This window comes from Anoplopoma fimbria, chromosome 18, assembly GCF_027596085.1.
Source record: "Anoplopoma fimbria isolate UVic2021 breed Golden Eagle Sablefish chromosome 18, Afim_UVic_2022, whole genome shotgun sequence".
Taxonomy (NCBI): Eukaryota; Metazoa; Chordata; class Actinopteri; order Perciformes; family Anoplopomatidae; genus Anoplopoma; species Anoplopoma fimbria.
In genome coordinates this window covers 10281829-10299862 of record NC_072466.1, presented here as the reverse complement: position 1 = coordinate 10299862, position 18034 = coordinate 10281829, and the positions used below count along the sequence as shown (strand labels likewise).

Sequence of the window (18034 nt, the reverse complement as noted above, 5' to 3'; positions counted from 1 at the left end):
CACTTCCTCGCTCATAGAAGCTAAAATTTGTTAAATACACAGAAACAAAAAGGCTTTGAGAGTGGCACATTGTGAGTGAGAAATACAGTGGTGGCAAACAAATGAACTAGAAAGCACTGAGAGCACAGAAACTTCTGCCAAGGCTGCACAATCCTTTTAAAAAGAAAAATTATGAAAATATATATATTTTTTATTTTAATCTGGACGTGTTGGAACAAAGAAATCTTGGAACAAAAAGTTTGCATAAGGAAAAAAGAAATGCAACGTGTTCAATCTCATGATCATTTTAAAAAGTATAGGACAACTTGGATGAACAGAGAGACGGACAGGATGTTATTGGTCTAGTTGCAATGTACTTGCTGTAAAAAAATTAATAATAAGGCTTTCAATTGTAAAAAAAATGACATCATGGTAGTAAGATGATGCCTCTGTTTTCTAGCTTCCTTAACCTGATCTTCCAACACCGAATTTCACATTGGAAAGTCTTATTATTTTGGCCGTTTTTCTCATTTTTTAAAAACATTTTTAATGCTACCCCACTGCTTTCTCTTTTTTTAAACAGGAAAGTGCTCGTTTCACTGACCTTGCCTCGTCCATATGGAGGGCCCTCTCAAGATTAGTGGCTTCCTTTAGCGATGAGCAGGACCAGCCAGCAGCCAGAAGAACTCTAGAAGAGGCTTACTGCCCCCAAAACATCAACACAGCCCTGGGAAAAGGGGAACTCCACAAGGTATCTTGTTTACCTACAGTGTAGTACTACTCTGTTGTGTGGTACATACTGGACAGCTCACATGGCTTTATACCTTACACTTTGCTTTATATTACAGTTGCTACTTTGAGATACAGTTGGTTTGGCTAATTCAAATTTTGTAGTACACCTGTGAAGTATGTAATTGAGATAATAATGAATGAAAAAAAAATGACCATTCATAGTTGTACTATTCATTCCTTAAATTATCTACCAGCCATGTTGTTTACTTACTGGGGAAGAAGTGTGTGACTAAGTCAACTGATGTTTTTAACTTCTTTCATTCAGCGATAATGTTATTTAAGAGAATGCAGAAGTATTTAATCACCATCGCCCCCGGCTCGCAGTGACTATTATTATTGACTATAATAATTGACTATAATAATTGACTATTATTATATTGACAATAATCAGTTCTGCACACCAGGATGCATACTGATGTAAGCTAACAATGTTCTAAGCTAATCATGATTATAAGGCCACCTGTTTCACCTTTTATAAAGCTGCTTATTCTACTTGTTTAGTAGTAAAATAGCATGTTTTTAAGCCTGACAAAGTGTTTTTTATTTAAATATCACATTGTTTATAAAGTTTTGAATGAATGCAAAATGTCTGTTAAGCTTGAAATCTCATTCTTATCAACGTCTGTAAACAGACATCAGTTATTAAAACAAGTGAATGATGTGGGGTCTAACATCTCGCCTACTTAACCACACACACAAATAGACACATATACAGCACACAATTGCTAATGTGTGTGTGTGTGTGTGTGTGTGTGTGTGTGTGTGTGTGTGTGTGTGTGTGTGTGTGTGTGTGTGTGTGTGTGTGTGTGTGTGTGTGTGTGTGTGTGTGTGTGTGTGTGTGTGTGTGTGTGTGTGTGTAGGTGTTTAACTCTGCAGTTCACAAGATGCTGTTTGAGGCTCTGGGCAGGAAGCTGACATCAGAGGAGCGGTTTGCCATACTGGCCCTCACAGCTGACCCTTTCCTATCGTCCACTGATCCCAAAGAACACTCCCCTACATGTAAGTGTCATTTGTGTATTTGTTAATCTTGTATGTTGCCATCTGCATATGTGAGTAAATGCCTTAAACTACAGTAAAGTGATTTAAATTAATTTAAAGTAATCTTCTTTTGCCTTTTCTGTGGTTCACTATTCAATATTAACCTGCAATGTTACTGTTACTCTCTTAAGTGGATGCAGAATCAAAGCCTCCAGAAAGCTGGAGAAACAGGGAGCCAACAGACAGGGAGGTTAAAGCAGTCACCGTTCTGCAGGTTGCATTCAAAGGACACTTGGTGGGAAAGATCTTGAGTGCCTCAAAACCAGGTAAAAACACTCATACACACATAGAAAACGTATTCATTCAAGTATCATTGTAAAATGAAAGTAAATTCAGCTTTCTTCTTCAATGCTCTAGGTTTGAAGGACAAACAAATATGCAGCAATTGGGATGGTTAAAGGGCCAAATAAGGGGAACGAAAACAACAGAATACCTGTGATCCTTTTCTAGATTATTATTTAGTGTCCAAAAAAACACACAAATCACCTTCTGTGTCTTACATCCACTGTTTGATTTAGCCTGATGGCATATATTTAGCCTCTGATGAGACTGCCACTCTTACTAATACACCCTGACAGATGAGCGGTGGCCACAGAGGGGATGTACACACACATATGCACAAAACATTCCTGCATCAATAGCCAAACCTCTCAATAGTGACAGCAATTGAAAGATGGGCAAGAGAAGACGTGGAAACACTGGACAGTTTGTAGGAAAGAAAAAGAGAGTAAATATGTGGACAGAACTGAGCAGCTATTCCTTTGTAAATTGATTCATCAATGTTTCTTTGGAATAATGTGTTGCTTTTGTTTCTTTTGTCCCCAATTTCAGTTCAATTATTTTTAATATCCAATTTTCTCCAGAAGTGGTGGTAATTGTCTTACTGTGTAGGTGCACTGCTGTTTGCAGCATTTCATTGCCCAGACATTCTCTATTTATTGCTTGGACCTGAAGTTACCATCTGACTCTGTCATCATCTGTTTATGAGTTGAAAATTTGATTTGAGCATCGCAAACATCCAAAATATCCACATCAATATAGAACCAATCTGCCAGCAACCTCAAAAGCATTGCGGTTGAGTGGCATTAGCATGAGCACACACACACACACACACACACACACACACACACACACACACACACACACACACACACACACACACACACACACACACACACACACACACACACACACACACACACACACACACACACACACACACACACAGAGTCTGAACTGCTTGACTTCTAAGAAATAGGCCTGTCATGGTTAAGTTCTCTCAAATCTTATTCATTTACCTGTCAAAGCACAAAGTGCAGCTTTCAGAGTGGCACTTATGTAATGGCAAAACATCAATCATGTTTTAAAAACACTACCTTTCTAACTACAATTTGAAAAGCCATTCGTTTGAGAAAAGTAAGTACTTGCCTTTTCATATTTCTTATTTGCCAGCACACCTGTTTATACCACATCTTTTTTTTCTCCTTGCTCTTCTCCACTTTGTTCTTCTTTCTACTCTTTCCTGTCTGCCTCTTTGTCTGTCTGTCTGAAAGGCACCCCTCTTTGGTTCTAATGATAGGACGTCTTCATCTCTCAATAGCCAGTCTTGGCCAATGGCCTGCTATAATGGCTATATCAATTTGGAAAAGTGGCCATTTGAAAAGCGAGGGCTAGAGAGGGAGCAGTGGAGGTAGGCTGTGAGGACACATTACTTCTACCATGCAGCTGTCTCTTCACAGTCATTCTCTCACTTATATGCACTGGCCATCATCTACTGACACACATGTACTCAAAAACACATGGTACCGCATCTTTTATCAAATGTTCTGTTCTGTCAGAGTTGTTAATCGTCTGGTGAGATGAGTGTGAAAGTTAATGTCAAGGTGTCAGACCGCATTTTGTAATTCCTGTTATCTACCTTGAACAAGATCATTGACAATCATTTCTGTATGTGTTCGACAGCAACATAGGTTGTCTTTCATCTGTAATGGTTGCTACTTTTCTGTTTGTGCATGTGTGTGCTCATGTCATTCAGGCACCAAGGAGAACCTCAGTGCATCTAAGATCCTTTTAGACATGTGGCCGAAGGTTGAATCGGATGGAGAAAAACATGCTGCCCTCTTGCTACGGTAAATGAAAGAGAAAAATGTGTCATCATGAAGACGTAATAAGGAAAGATCCTGAATAATGTGCACACAATGTATTAACTGTAACATCTCACAATGTATTAACCTAGCTGGTATTCATTCACACGGATGTCATTAAAAGAGAGGATACCAGGGCTATTACTGCAGTCCTGTGCCAATGCTGTGTGCATTGTATGGCTTGTATTTAGCCTCTCTGTTGCACTGCATGCCCAGAATCTACTCCTCTCCTGGTTGTGGCGGCCTGTGGCGGCCAGGCAGGGAGCATTTTCCACATTGTGTTCCATCTTTTCCCAGTGGTACCATCTGCTGTTTATCCTCTCCTTGTTCCAATCGGCTAGCAGCGTCTGCTGAATGACCCGATGCCTGGGGAAGAATGTGTGTGCATGAGCATTAAGAGCTCGTTCAGTGAGTGTGTGTGTGGAGTATGGGGAGGGGGTTGGTTTGTTGGGTGTTGTGACCCCTTGAGCATGTGTTTTTCTTAACTGACATCCACTTCAGTCAAAGTTCACGCTGAGACGTGAACCACATCGACTTTCCTCCAATGCATTAATGGATTTCACTCTAAATCAGCCACATCATAGTTGTGTTTCTCCAAGCAGTTTGTGTAGATTTTACCCAAATTATGGTTTAAATACTTCAATTACATTTTAAATGTCTAAATGTGCTCTGTACTTCTGTGTTTTCTGCACAGGTGTATCATTGACCACTCTGAGAGGAGAGCAGAGCTCTACTCCTGTCAGCAGGATGAATGGACCGGAGTCACCTTCGCTGATTACTCCGTCTCTCTTCAAGACACAGCCAACTCCTGGGTCTTGGTCTTTAGGTTAGAGAACTGTGTAATTTCCTGCTCGTTAGGCTTGTCAGTAAAAGACAACCTGCCTTGGAAAATCTGGTTGAATCCAGGTGCAAACTGCATTTGATCAATGCACTACGCTCTCATTTTTTATTGTAAAGCTAATACCGGAAATGTAGATATTTCTGTAACATTACATTTCCAAATTTCAACAAAAATGGTTTAAAAGAATTGACAATTTTGTCAGACCTGATGCCTTGTTGTTTGTTAAGAGAGGTGTTCCTGGTGCATAAGGAGATGAAGCTAGTACCAAAGGTCTACTCCCCAGTCCCTAATTGTCTGCTACACGTCATAAACAACGACACAGGAGAGGAGCTGGACATGTTCTTCAACAAAGTAGCAACCCATGTCTATCAACCCAACAAGGTCTGTGGATACTGTAAATGCATATGCACTTCAAACTTTCATGTATTTGTAATATTTTTTGGTAAGTGTGAAAGATTTGCATATTTTACCAGTTTTTATATTACCATGATACATTCGTTTCATTAAGGAAGGCTTCCTTTCTGACTAAATCAAAAACTGGGTACCAACTTGTTGACTGTTTGGCCACAAGTTGTAGCATCCTGGTGTAATATTGGGAACATTTCTTCTAGTATTATTCATAAGAAAGAAATCCTAAAGGAGAGAACAGTAAATTGTGCTTTTCTTTATTTACATCTGCCCAACACATTCCCTCGGAAAAAAATAAATATTTGATTTCATGATTAAATCTCTCCTTTTCCAGCTTGGTTATACCTTTGTAGCAGAGGCTGTCACACCTGAATCAACCCCTTCTGGTGCCAAGTGGAGGATGCGCTTGATTGGCGCAAGGGAACTTCTTCCAAAACTGTCCCGTGAGACTCCACTCAACACGTTCTCAGTGAAGGAATTCCGTGATTATTACATTCCCAATGACGAAAACCTCATATGTCGGTAAGATAATTTATAAACTATCTATTTATTTAGAATATTCATGTTAAGAGCAGAGGTGGAAAGAGTACTAAAATATTTTACTCAAGTACAAGTACTGTTACTCTGTTGAAATTGTACTCAAGTACGAGTAAATTTACCGGTCAAAAAATCTACTCAAGTAAAAGTAAAAAGTAAATAATTTAAAATGTACTTTGAGTAAAAGTAAAAAGTTACTTTTTTGCCCATAACAGGTTCGAATATTAAGGGCTGCCTAATATTCGTTCGAATTTTGATTTATTTTTTTGATATTCGAATTATATTCGAATCACGAAGTTCGAAGTCAAAGCCCTAATATGCAGACATGTTTTCTGAATCTGTACACACTATATATTTTGTGCATCTGAATGAACATTTTGGTCACAAAACCTGCAACATTCGCACTCGCTTATTAGTATTAGCAGTACCATACACAGTTTTCGGGATATGGCTAGCTTGTTGTCAGTTTAAACCTGGAAAGGCACGAGAAACATGACTTACCTCAACGTGCTTTCGGAGATTCGACGTCGAATTCTTGTAAGCTGATATGTTGGACTTCTTCGGCACACATAGTTTACATTGCATGATATAGCTTTCTCCACGTTTCTCCACGAAGCTGAACATGTTTTCAAGATAGGGCCAGGGGTGCACTAGGTTAGAGGATGAACGGCTCGTGTTGGTCTCCTCTGAAGTAGCAGGTGAATCTCCATCGTCTGCCTCCATGTCAGCCATCATCGTTTGAGTGAGAGACAGATCGTACGCGCCAACACTCTATAAAAGAACTAGGTTCTAGGCTAGAATTCTAGAGCTGCCGGCGCGCAGGGGCACAACGTTCAGTTTTTTACATCCCATAATTCATTACCAGAACATGTTTTTTTGTTTCAGTGAGATTTTTTTTTACTCAGTAACGCTTGTGCTGTAAAATTACCGAAGTACATTACTCCAAAGAAAATGTACTTAAGTAAAAGTAAAATTACACATTTTAAAAAGTAGTTAAAAAAGTACAAGTACACAAAAAAGCTACTCAATTACAGTAACGCGAGTAATGTAATTCGTTACTTTCCACCTCTGGTTAAGAGTTATATTTATACTGGTCCATTGAAATCCATTGTACCTGAGGTGGGTCATAAACACTACAGTTTATGAATCTGAGATGTTTGATTATTAGAAACAAAGCGTGACAAGAGTCAGCGCACATATTTTACTAAACACAACCGTTAACCTTGCAAAGGGGTCACTTTTTCTAACACAACACAACATTGAAGATTCTCAAAGACGAATGGTACCCACAATCATTTAAAACTTTCCCACAGTTACTTAGTGCAGGTGACTGCAGACGTCCTTGGAACAATTCAGTTTCAGACTTCTAAGCCAGAGGTATTGATCCGTCTGTCCATTCTGGACCAGGAGAAGGTGGTGGCCGGCAATACTGGCAAGGGACATGTGGTAATTCCAGTGTTCTGCTTCCAGGCAAACAAAGGTGAGTCATTAGGATTAAGTAATTGAGGTAATTGAATGTGACCCTTGTGGATCACTGTAGAAGATTTTTTAGCAATGTAACCGTGTCACTGTTTTGCCATTCTCAAATCACCGAACATTTAACTGGATTTTCAGATTCTGCACTCCAGTCTAAGTTTGTATGCTTTACTCTGCTATGGTAACAGGACCCTTTTTCCTTCTACTCTTTTCTCTCTTGTCTATTTTAAACATTCTTATTCATGTTATAGAAGTTATGTGGTGGACAATGCTAGCCGGCCAGCCACTCCCAAAGAGATTAATGGCAACACACACTGAATGCATTTTCACTCTGTAGAAGTACACATGACTATAAAAAAATGTGTCCTGTCAAAATGAACTAAACTACGAACTTGGGAAAATTCTAGCCAAATGAAAATGATTAATTAATACAGTCCTGCAACTCTTATTCTTGTCTTTTGTCATTTGATTCATTGATTGCTGTTGTGATGTAATGAGATTTTCTCAAATATAACACAAATGTTTTAGAGGATGTTTTACAAGATGGACTAACAAACTGATTTGATGTGGTCCATTTTAGGGTAAAACATATACAAATGTACTCTTTATAGATATTATAAAGACATTCCTTTTTGAGACTCAAAATCTAATTTGTTATACTAGCTTGTTTTCTCTGCTACTTAAACTACACTACAATAGAAACGCTATATGGTTTTATATATATCACACCCTGTTCGCATTTTTGAATGTTATTGTCAAACGCTGTGAGCAACATTAATAAAATATTATTGTATTGTGGTGGAGGAAAATCACAGAAAGAGCTATCTTAAAAAAAAATTCTAAACTATCCCCATTGATAAATACCACTAATGGTTATTGAGGACATTTTATTTACTTTCATTTTGGCTAAACTGAGCCTCTTAGTAAAATTAAACAGGCTATTTTTTCTACGTTAGCCTGATGTACAGTAAAATACAAAAGAGCTCTTCAAAACCTGCCTCTCAAACCCTTCAGTCTACTTTTCACTGATGCTTCCATCAGTTACAAATGCACAGATTGATGACCACTCTTGTCTTCTCTTTGATATGAAGTTTTGATATCTCCACAGATGAAAAGAACCAGAACCAGAAGGGATCCCCCACCCGGGGAAAGGGAGTCAAGGTGGTGGACACTCCCCAGGAGAAAGATGAGGAGGACAGCAAAGCTGGGAAATCAGACTCCTCGTCTGACCAGTTCCAGCCTCCCACAGAGACTATGGTATCACTGACAACTGCCTGCGTGGTATCTGCTGTTGCTCAAACACTTTACTAATCTCACTTGCACACGCACACAAGCGTGCATTTCACTTTCCCTCTCTGCCTTTGTCACCCACTTGCTTGCTGCCTGTGTTGATATCAATTTTTCACTGCCAGATACACATAACGCCTTACACACACACACACACACACACACACACACACACACACACACACACACACACACACACACACACACACACACACACACACACACACACACACACACACACACACACACACACACACACAAACTTACACACACCCACTCACTTATTCTCGCACAGACAAAATTTGCGAGAGTAGAGCAGCAGAAACTGGAGGGGTGGTTTTGTTGTTACTGTCTGACTTATCAGTGCTTGTCAGGGAGCAGTGATTTGTGCATGATTTATGAGCCACTCGAATGTCTGAAGACCCCCTATCTAACAGACCTGTTAGAAAGACATAGTGTGATGATTGCCACGGTATATAGAGCGTACTCTACCACCAGACACACAACACATCGCTTGTACAGTGTCTATAAAACTAGGGAAATCAACTGAGGTTTATTCATTTTGTTGCGGTGACTGTCAGCGATACATCTGGAGTACAAGCATCATTTTAATGTTCCCTCAGTTAATGTTTAGACCTCATAAATTAAATCGATATATATGTAATTTACAACAGTGGATTGAACCTTTTAACAACAAACATCTTTTTGCAATAGACCTCTCAAGAAGTTGGTCACATCCTTCAACAAAGTAACCCAACACTGTAGTGACATCAATAACATCGAGACATATCATGTCAAATCAGCAGGAGGCCAGAATATACAGCTATTGATCACGACTAAGACCATTGATCAAGACTTGGAGCAAAGGGTCAGTGCTTAAAGCGTTGTTTTGCGCTGCAGGGAGACACATCAGACATATTGATGCCAACTTAGTAATGGTATATTAATGGTAAACGCTCCTTTAGGGTTATTTGTGTGAGACATAAATAAACATGTAAATACAGGAAAAGACAAACACACTGATGTTAACGTGTCCTTCATTTTATCTATAGAGATGTACAGTGGTGTTATAGGAATTCAATAGGAACACAATCACGTGTGCAAATTGTAATTTTTAGGCTCTAGTACAATAACAAGCATAACATCAGAGAATTTAATTCTGTTAAGGGCTTATTTTTTAGTTTTTTTTTCTGTCTTGCTCTATTAGTTTGATTTTCAGCTTGGGATTTAGTTTAAATTCTGTCTTTTCTGTTTAGTGAGATGGATGTGGGAGTTGCCACCCCTGATAAAATCTTGGCCATCACGCCCTCTGCCTCCTCTCTCCCATTATGCCAAGCATTTGCTTCTGTCAAAGAGCGAAGAGAACAGCAAAAAAAAAATATTTAAGATCTCTGTGTCTCTCTCTGATTCATCAGCACTAAAAAAAAAAATCTCATGTTGGCTGTGCGTTTATGGGGTTGCATGCCACATGTGTTATGCTGTATGTTTATTTTTGTAATGCATGTATCTGTCTATTATGTTTGTGTTTAAACAGTGGTATGAGTGTTGTTCACTGCCTTTGCTTGTATGTATTTTACAGGTTCATAAGTATGTGGTGCAGGCAGAGGTGCTTCATAAGAGCTGGGATTTGGATGAATCTCAGCTGGCTTTTGTCCAGACACTCAGAGACTTGGAGAAGAAGGAAATGAGAGGTACATACTTAAGACAATCCCAAACCCAACATCAAACAGTCAGCTGCACTGAGTCACCCAAGGGATAGACAGGAAAGAAACTTAGGGTTTTTACTCTGCTCCCCTTGAAAACATATATATGTTAAATTAATCTGAACATCCAAATAAGGGTCTAAATATTCAATATGCAGGGTTCAGATATTCCCAATATCCCTATAATAGGTAATTTTTATTTTAGCATTTAAATGTTTTCAGGATTTAAGCCCTGGGTTCTGAATGCATTTTCAAATATGGCCTTCATTTTCATTTTTGCAGGGCTTATTTTGTGTTCAGTGTGATATACTGCAGATACACAGTAGGCAGTGTCGGGGGCCATGCAGAAGCTGTTTGTTCTTTGCTTCTACTAGCCAGGGGCCTCTTAATCACAAGCCTAATGAAAGGCAAATGAATACAGCTGCTTTCGCAGATCAGAGCGTGATTCCTTGTGCCCACTGGTCGTTGGCTGAGGCAATAATCCCGTCCTCTGCCACCAACTCTGCTTCTCTTTCTTTAATCATTCTGCACAAATTGCATCGATTGAAAAATCCGGGCTTTGAAATTTGCAGAGGCTTCTTTAAAATTTTAAGGGGGATGAATTAATTGCGACACGGGTGGATGTTGATGTGAAAGAGGTGCTGCATGGGTGACAATTCGCATGATTGCCTGAAGAGAAAGGCCAGCCTGCTGTCATTGAATTCTCATTCTCTTCTCTCTGTTGCTTCTGACAACATTCCTTTCAGTTTGCATGGGCAGGAAATCTGTGGATGATGTGTTTGTGTATGTGAGGGTCCATGTTTGTCTCTCTGTGGGAGGCGTTCCTAAACAAAAAATACAGTAATCAGTTGTATTTTGACTACAGAGGAAGTCAAACCTCTGTTTACATACGTATTATAGTTATGGTGGTACAGGATGAACAGTAACGATTTCTTACATGTTCTTCTTGTCATTTGCATGTGCTTTCTGTTCATGGATAAATGTGAGCATGTTAAGGTTTTTTCCCAACATTTTCTTTAGTTTGTCCATATGTGTACGTGTGGGCCAATGTCCACACAAACCTCCTGTGGTTCTCCAATAAGCTTGTGAAAGTGGGTCAATGGGAAGTCAAATGAAGTTGGCTCTTGCCCCCTGGTGCCCTGGGAAATATCTCAGCAGGAAAGTGAATTAATTTCACCCAGTTTAACTCAGTCTCAGTGGTGAGGCTGTGCCCTTGATCATGCTCCCTACATGCTACATGGATACACAAGCAGTACATGCTACGGCAAGCTTTGAAACCTCTTTAACAAGCTGACACTGTACTGCACGTGCTTAATGAATGCACGTTTACCCATATCTGCTTTAAACCCCATTATATACAGTTAGAGCTGTCAGCAGAAGCTATTCATTCCCTTTCTCAACCTCCTTAACGTATTACTTTACTGTGCTACATTTTTAGCATCTAAACAATACTGCTTTTACGCTCTCAGTAAAAGAAAAAAAGATACATTCTATAAATGTTTAGCCAGCTGAAAAAATCTGTTTTCGAAACATGTATCAGCCAGAAATTACAACACCGATAGATCCAATTTGAATATTGAATATCTGTATGGCTTGAGATAAGAGTAACTTAATGAGCATGCACCAAAGCTGTTCAGGCAGAATGGCAGGGTGTCAGATAAATGATGGATTATTATGCCTCTCTATTTCAGAGGAGTGAGACTCATCGTTAATGCTTCATCTATGCTGGAGATTGTGTTCACTTTAGCTATAAAGTGCAACAGTGCCATCTAGCACACATGTGAGCACACAACATATGCATCGTTTGCTCACTATGTCACACTCCCACAACAGATGAGCCTTAATTGTGTTGATTAGAATGCGAACAGCTGATTCATTGTGAAGATCAATGCTCACTCATGGAAATATATATGTTGAAAAGGAAGTATTTTTGCCCCTTCAAACAATAATTTATTTGATCTAAACATGTCAAAAGTTTGGAAATAAAATGATAATTTTGCACACATACAAGTTATGTTTGCACATCTAAATATTTTAAGGTATCCATAGTTTTGATATTCTATTCTTACTCACTTTTAATGTTAGACATGCTAACTAATAGACATGTTTTTACATCACTAAGTAATTACCACCAGGTTGCCGATATTGATCACATACGTACACAGATGACGTGCTGTAGATAATGATTGAAGCAAATCTATCTAATCTCTGTTTGCAAAATGTAGTATACAAGCTTGAGGACTTGAACCGATCATCCACCACTGACACGCCGCACCAACATGGGCACAAATCTGGCACACCCAAAGCCAACCGCAAAGGGGAAGGTGACAAGGAGAAGGGGAAGCCAGCTGCCAACTCTAAATCTGGCTCCAGGCAGGAAACGGTAATACTTGACTAAAGCCACATAACACCGCAACACTGTCTACTGCAAATTGGTTATTATTTTATATATGTATTTTTATATGAACTCAGTGCTTAGTTGTTGCAGGAAAATCTTTTCTCTCATTACCAGTGGTCACTATGCAGCCCAGGAACCTTTGAAAAGCGTTTCATCGTATCATATCTGCTTAATTGAATTTCCAAATAACTGTCCCATTAGCTTTTATTGGATTGGGTATTCTCATTTGATTGCAAGAGGCAATTATGTTACAATGCTAGCTTTGAAAACTAATTATTCAATAGGTTCTAGCAAAGTCAAATGCAATAGACAATATTCACTCAATATAAACTTAAGGCCGTGAACTCCTTTTGTAGTCTTTAGATAAGTTCTTTTTTTCACATTGTCCCATGTTAAGATAAGGTGCAGTGGAACATGTTTAACTTAGTAAGAATTAGCAAAAGTACTAATATTAACCTTTTTCAGAGGAGGGAGTGGAGGCACTTCAGTTGAGTACACACTTAACCCCTCTTCACAGATTCCCGCCCACAGTTAATGAGATTGTTGTTGAACTGTCCTGAAATATTTTGTATCATTTTTATTTGTTTTATTTTATCAGGCAGAGCAATATTAACCTATTTCTTTGGTTCTGAAATGCTAACAAAGAGAGACTGGCATCAATGGAAACCCACAACTGTCTGGATGACCTGCATGTATTTATCACACACTATAATCTCGCAGTTTATAATTCTCAGTATTATGGTCTTGGTTTAGTTGTCAGAAACACAGCTGCTTGAAAAATCTCTGATCCACGCAAGTGCCTTTTATTCTCTACTGCATTACATGTCAAACCTGAAGACGGTTACATTTGAAAGGCTGATTTTTCGAATAGCGGTCCTAATAAATTTCCATTTTGAATTTTTTTGGGGCCGTTGGCAGGTAGAGGACAGGATGATCTCTGAATAAATGAACCAACACTTATCTATTTTTTTACTATGAAGACGAGATAGCTGAACAGGATATATAATCCTGGCTGACTGTGTACCAGACTGTCTGAGTGGCTCATAGAAAGAGACATACTCATAATGCATTGTGGTAAGGTGACCTTCAACTGGGATGTTTGTGTGCTTGAACATGTGCGTCATGTTTTTGTCTGTCTGTTTGCTTTGTGCAGAGCCTTGACCTGACTAAGGCGAACTGGACTCTGCGTGTGGTCACTGACAAGAGCAAAACGGAGATCATTGAGGTGTCAAAGGACACGGAGAGAACGGACCAGATTCAAGCTATTAAAAAAGCCTGGGTAATGGCTGAACCAGGCCGCTGTGCCAAGGTAACCCAGAAGCTGTGATTGTATTGGTGATTTAATGACATTACTTACAATATGAAGCCCTTTCAATGAGGTGTGTCCAATATTATCACCTGTAGAGATGTGAAAGGTATGACTTAGAAATGTGTATAAATACTTTTCTATACTCCAACATACAATACAAAACATTCTTTGCTGTCCTTAAGGCTTTACAGTCTCGTTTCAAGTTTCTCAACCAGCATCAAGCAAGTGATGAAACCACTACAGATGACGCAGAAAGCATAGAGCAAGGTACCATACTTCTAAAACACACACACTGATACATACATACATACATATGTATTTAGGTACTGTATGATTCTTTTATTTGTCATATATAGTGTGGTAATGAGACATTTTATGATTCTTTTATTTGTCATATATAGTGTGGTAATGAGACATTTTATGATTCTTTTATTTGTCATATATAGTGTGGTAATGAGACATTTTATGATTCTTTGACAGCTGTTTCCAGATCTGATCCTGGCACTGCTCTTATTCTATCTAATAAAGAACTAACCATGGACTACACTCCGTTCATCAGGTACCTTGCCACTCTTACACTCTTTGTGTTTATATGGAATTCTTTTTTTTTTTATTAGACAGCATAAATATAACGATAAAATGATGGTCAGAGAAGATTGTGGCCGTCACTCCATAATGTCATAGTTATTCAATCACATCAACTAAACATTGCAGATTTATCATTGTTTTTGCTTGTGTACTTCCCTGTAACAGACATTCAGTTCACCCCGTTCCAAACAGACACATTAATATCTGTGCATAGAGGGCAGCAATATTAAGTCATTGGATCCCTCTACTTTTCTAGCTTTCTGAGTCTGAGTTCAGTCTTACTATAGCTGCAAGGCCTGGTTGCACCAGGGGACTGTGAGTGTGTGTATGTTGTGTATTTTCAGTATGCGTGTTGCTATGTTGGTGGACATGCCGGCATCTGTATCTCCAGCTGATTGGTTCATACAGTGTCTGCAGGACATTGCTAGTGATTCCCTGTTTTTTTGACCTTTGCTCCCATTGGTGCTGTGGATAGCAGTGAATAGCAGCACAAAGACTGTGCACTGTGGCTAGCCTGAAAGGGCAATACATGGACTCCAGTGGACAGGGATGTACACTAGACATTAAGGGGAGGCTAAGTGGAGAAAAAGACAAACAATTCAAAGATTATGAATTTATACATTGGCTTACAGATGAAATGTTCTCCATAAACAACCTCAAGAACAAATCTTCATTAGGCATTGTGTTCTTAGTCACACAAAAATGTAAACAATGACACAGGACTTGTTGTATTGTTTTACATCGAAATTTTACATTTTTTTACCAACCAACGGAAACTGCTACTTTCAATTTAAAATAGTTGGCAACACTGGGCTGAGGGTCAGAGAGCTATAAAATCTAGCTTACTCTTGCTTGCTTCTCCAATGTTTCCAACGCAGCTTTAATGTACTAACAATGTATGTTTGATTTAACTTGAGGATGGCTTCCCCCAATGCATCAGCTTCATGGCTTACTTAACATCATTTTAAGATGCAAGTCAACAGCTCCACAGCATGACATCTTTTTGTAAATTGTTGAAAAACTGTGCTCACCATTGGCAAAAGAATAATAGAGTATTTTATAATCAATACGTGGTGTAAGCACCTATGACTTTCCTGCTTATCAAATATAAAGTGTCAACTCAATTGACAGGGATCTAAAGGAAGAGTCTCCCTCCATTGTTACCCTCGGAGTCTCCCATTGCTCTCCCTCATGGCCCTCCCTCCATCTTTCCCCGTATCCGTCTGTCTCCATGATAAATGAGATGATATTTGGGTCTGTTAATTAGATCGCTATTTCCGGACCCCAATGAGCTCGTCGCTCCGATGAGATGTGCCCCACTCCCATCACCTCTCCACCCTCTCCTGCTGCGGGTGTATGTGTGTGTGTGTGTGTGTGCACCCGCCCGCACCTGTGTCCTTGTCCAGCTGCTAATGGCTGCTGACAGTGTGGCCTGCAATCCGAGCCAAGAGAGAGATCCCGAGGAGAAGTCTATTAGGGGAGTCTGATTAGTCTGAAATACAACTCTCTCTTTAACAAAGGCGCACCACAGGGCACGTCACAGATTCACACTTATGCACGCAGGCGTACGCATGCATGCCGTCTTTATAACGTTTGCACACACGTTGTTACAGGCCATGAACTCTATCATCACCTCATCTGGCCTCATCACTTCATTAAGGTCATCTTATAGGAAAAAAGGCCGCCGTATATTTAGCCCTTATAATCTCTCTTTGAATTTCTCCCTCTGTGTGTCTGCCTCAGAGGGCCACTCCTAGACATTTCTCTTCCTCAAATTCATGTAGATTGCTTCAATCATTCATTCTATGCATGTCCCTCCCACACACACACACACACACACACACACACACACACACACACACACACACACACACACACACACACACACACACACACACACACACACACACACACACACACACACACACACACAAATACAGTAGTTACAACCAGAACCAAATAGACTTCTCAGATATGAGTCTGGATATACAACTTGGGATATGATATAAGGCATGGGACTGTGTGTCCATCATTTCCTCTGCCTTTCTTTGCATTTATTAGCCACATTTCCATTTTTATTTGTTCTGCCGGTGTCAACTTTGTCAGTAGAATTTATGACATTTTCTATTGCTTGAGCTGATGACATCTGCCATATCCGATCCTCAAAATACTCCCTTCAGAATTTAATGGAACATATGCAACTGCACAACACTGTATTTAACAGAAAAAGTATTGAGCTTTCACGATGATTACATAAACCATCCAGCAATAACATTCTGGTTCGAGACTATATTGAAAAAAAGATTGTGTACGTCCGTAGACACCAAAAGGATTTTCCAGCACTGATGGACTCGCAGATAGAGGAGATCCAGCAGAAGGAGCGCTTAGAGAAGATCCAGACTTACCGGTTGGTCCGAGACAATGTGCTGGAGCATCAGAAACAGCAGGAGCTCAACAGGAAGGAGCTAATAAGACACCAGCTGGAGATGTATGAGCACATGCAGGTCAGTAAAGACAAACAGGGGGACTGTGTGATGTCTAAAAGTGAAGATGAAGACAGTTAGGACTATCAAAGAGAGTGAGAAAGATCACTTGTCAGCTTCCTTTCCCTCTGGGTAAACATATTTGTGTAACTTCCTTCTTTTTACATTTCTGTCTTGACTCCAGGCAGTCTTGTGGCAGCGCTGTAAGAAATTCCTGGATGCTTGCGAGTCATTAAGTAGCCGTCAGATGGAGGCCGTGAAAAAGAAACAAGAAGAGAAACAAGGTCTGGAGGATGCTCAACAGTCAGTCCAAGAAAAAGAACGCCCACCTCTTCTGCCAACCAGCAGCCAAACAAACGCGCCAAGAGTGCTGGCAAGAAGAAATGATGGTCATTGGCACTAAGCTCCAGTCTAAATTCTCCTCAGCAGACAGCTCTCAACAAGTCTGTTTGAACACTAAATAATCTTAATTTACCATAGTAGCCTGCACTAGATGATATAATACCTGACCAATAGATTGTTGTTGCACCTGATTCAGAGCTGAGAGTGCTATTGCATTTGTCTTTAGACTCTTTTGAAATATGAAACTCTAAAAAGCTAGTTTGTTAATGTTTATAATGTTTTTTACCAAATGTATTCATACTTTCACAACGTGTGTACTGTATTCCTTATCATATTTAAAAAAAAATACATGCATATACCACACATCTAAATCCTTCTTCTTCCATTTTTAACCTGCGTTGACATGGCCACTGTTCACCTACAAAAGCAATCTTTGCTTTTTGTGTTCATTTGCTTTGGAAATATCAAGTATAATACATTTTATAAGGGGGAAAAAAGCCTGTTACTGACTGTGCATTTTTCATTCCACTGAGAATGTCAGGTATTCTCACATGCAATGTATGGATTTGACTTTTTAATGCCCAGTATGCCTGGTTATATTCCACAAATCTTTTGTTTTTCTTAAAGGTCACTGTATTGATTGCATGACTCCAGGCATGCTGGACACAGCCAACCTCCAACGGACTGAGCGGTACTGATTGATTGGTTA

General features: G+C 39.4%; 1 protein-coding gene across 1 annotated transcript in view; it reads left to right on the top strand.

Annotated features, from left to right (window-relative positions):
• The window catches only part of adgb (androglobin), a 37630-nt gene extending 19951 nt beyond the window's left edge, over window positions 1-17679 (top strand). The window contains 17 exon segments of the mRNA XM_054618677.1: window positions 563-730; window positions 1632-1770; window positions 1941-2075; window positions 3845-3938; window positions 4648-4779; window positions 5022-5175; window positions 5537-5724; window positions 7053-7219; window positions 8324-8472; window positions 10082-10193; window positions 12431-12588; window positions 13757-13912; window positions 14095-14179; window positions 14393-14471; window positions 16821-17004; window positions 17168-17300; window positions 17303-17679. Coding sequence (XP_054474652.1) covers window positions 563-730; window positions 1632-1770; window positions 1941-2075; window positions 3845-3938; window positions 4648-4779; window positions 5022-5175; window positions 5537-5724; window positions 7053-7219; window positions 8324-8472; window positions 10082-10193; window positions 12431-12588; window positions 13757-13912; window positions 14095-14179; window positions 14393-14471; window positions 16821-17004; window positions 17168-17300; window positions 17303-17370 — 2301 coding nt within the window. The 3' untranslated portion in view covers window positions 17371-17679.
• Window positions 17680-18034: the final 355 nt, after the last annotated feature.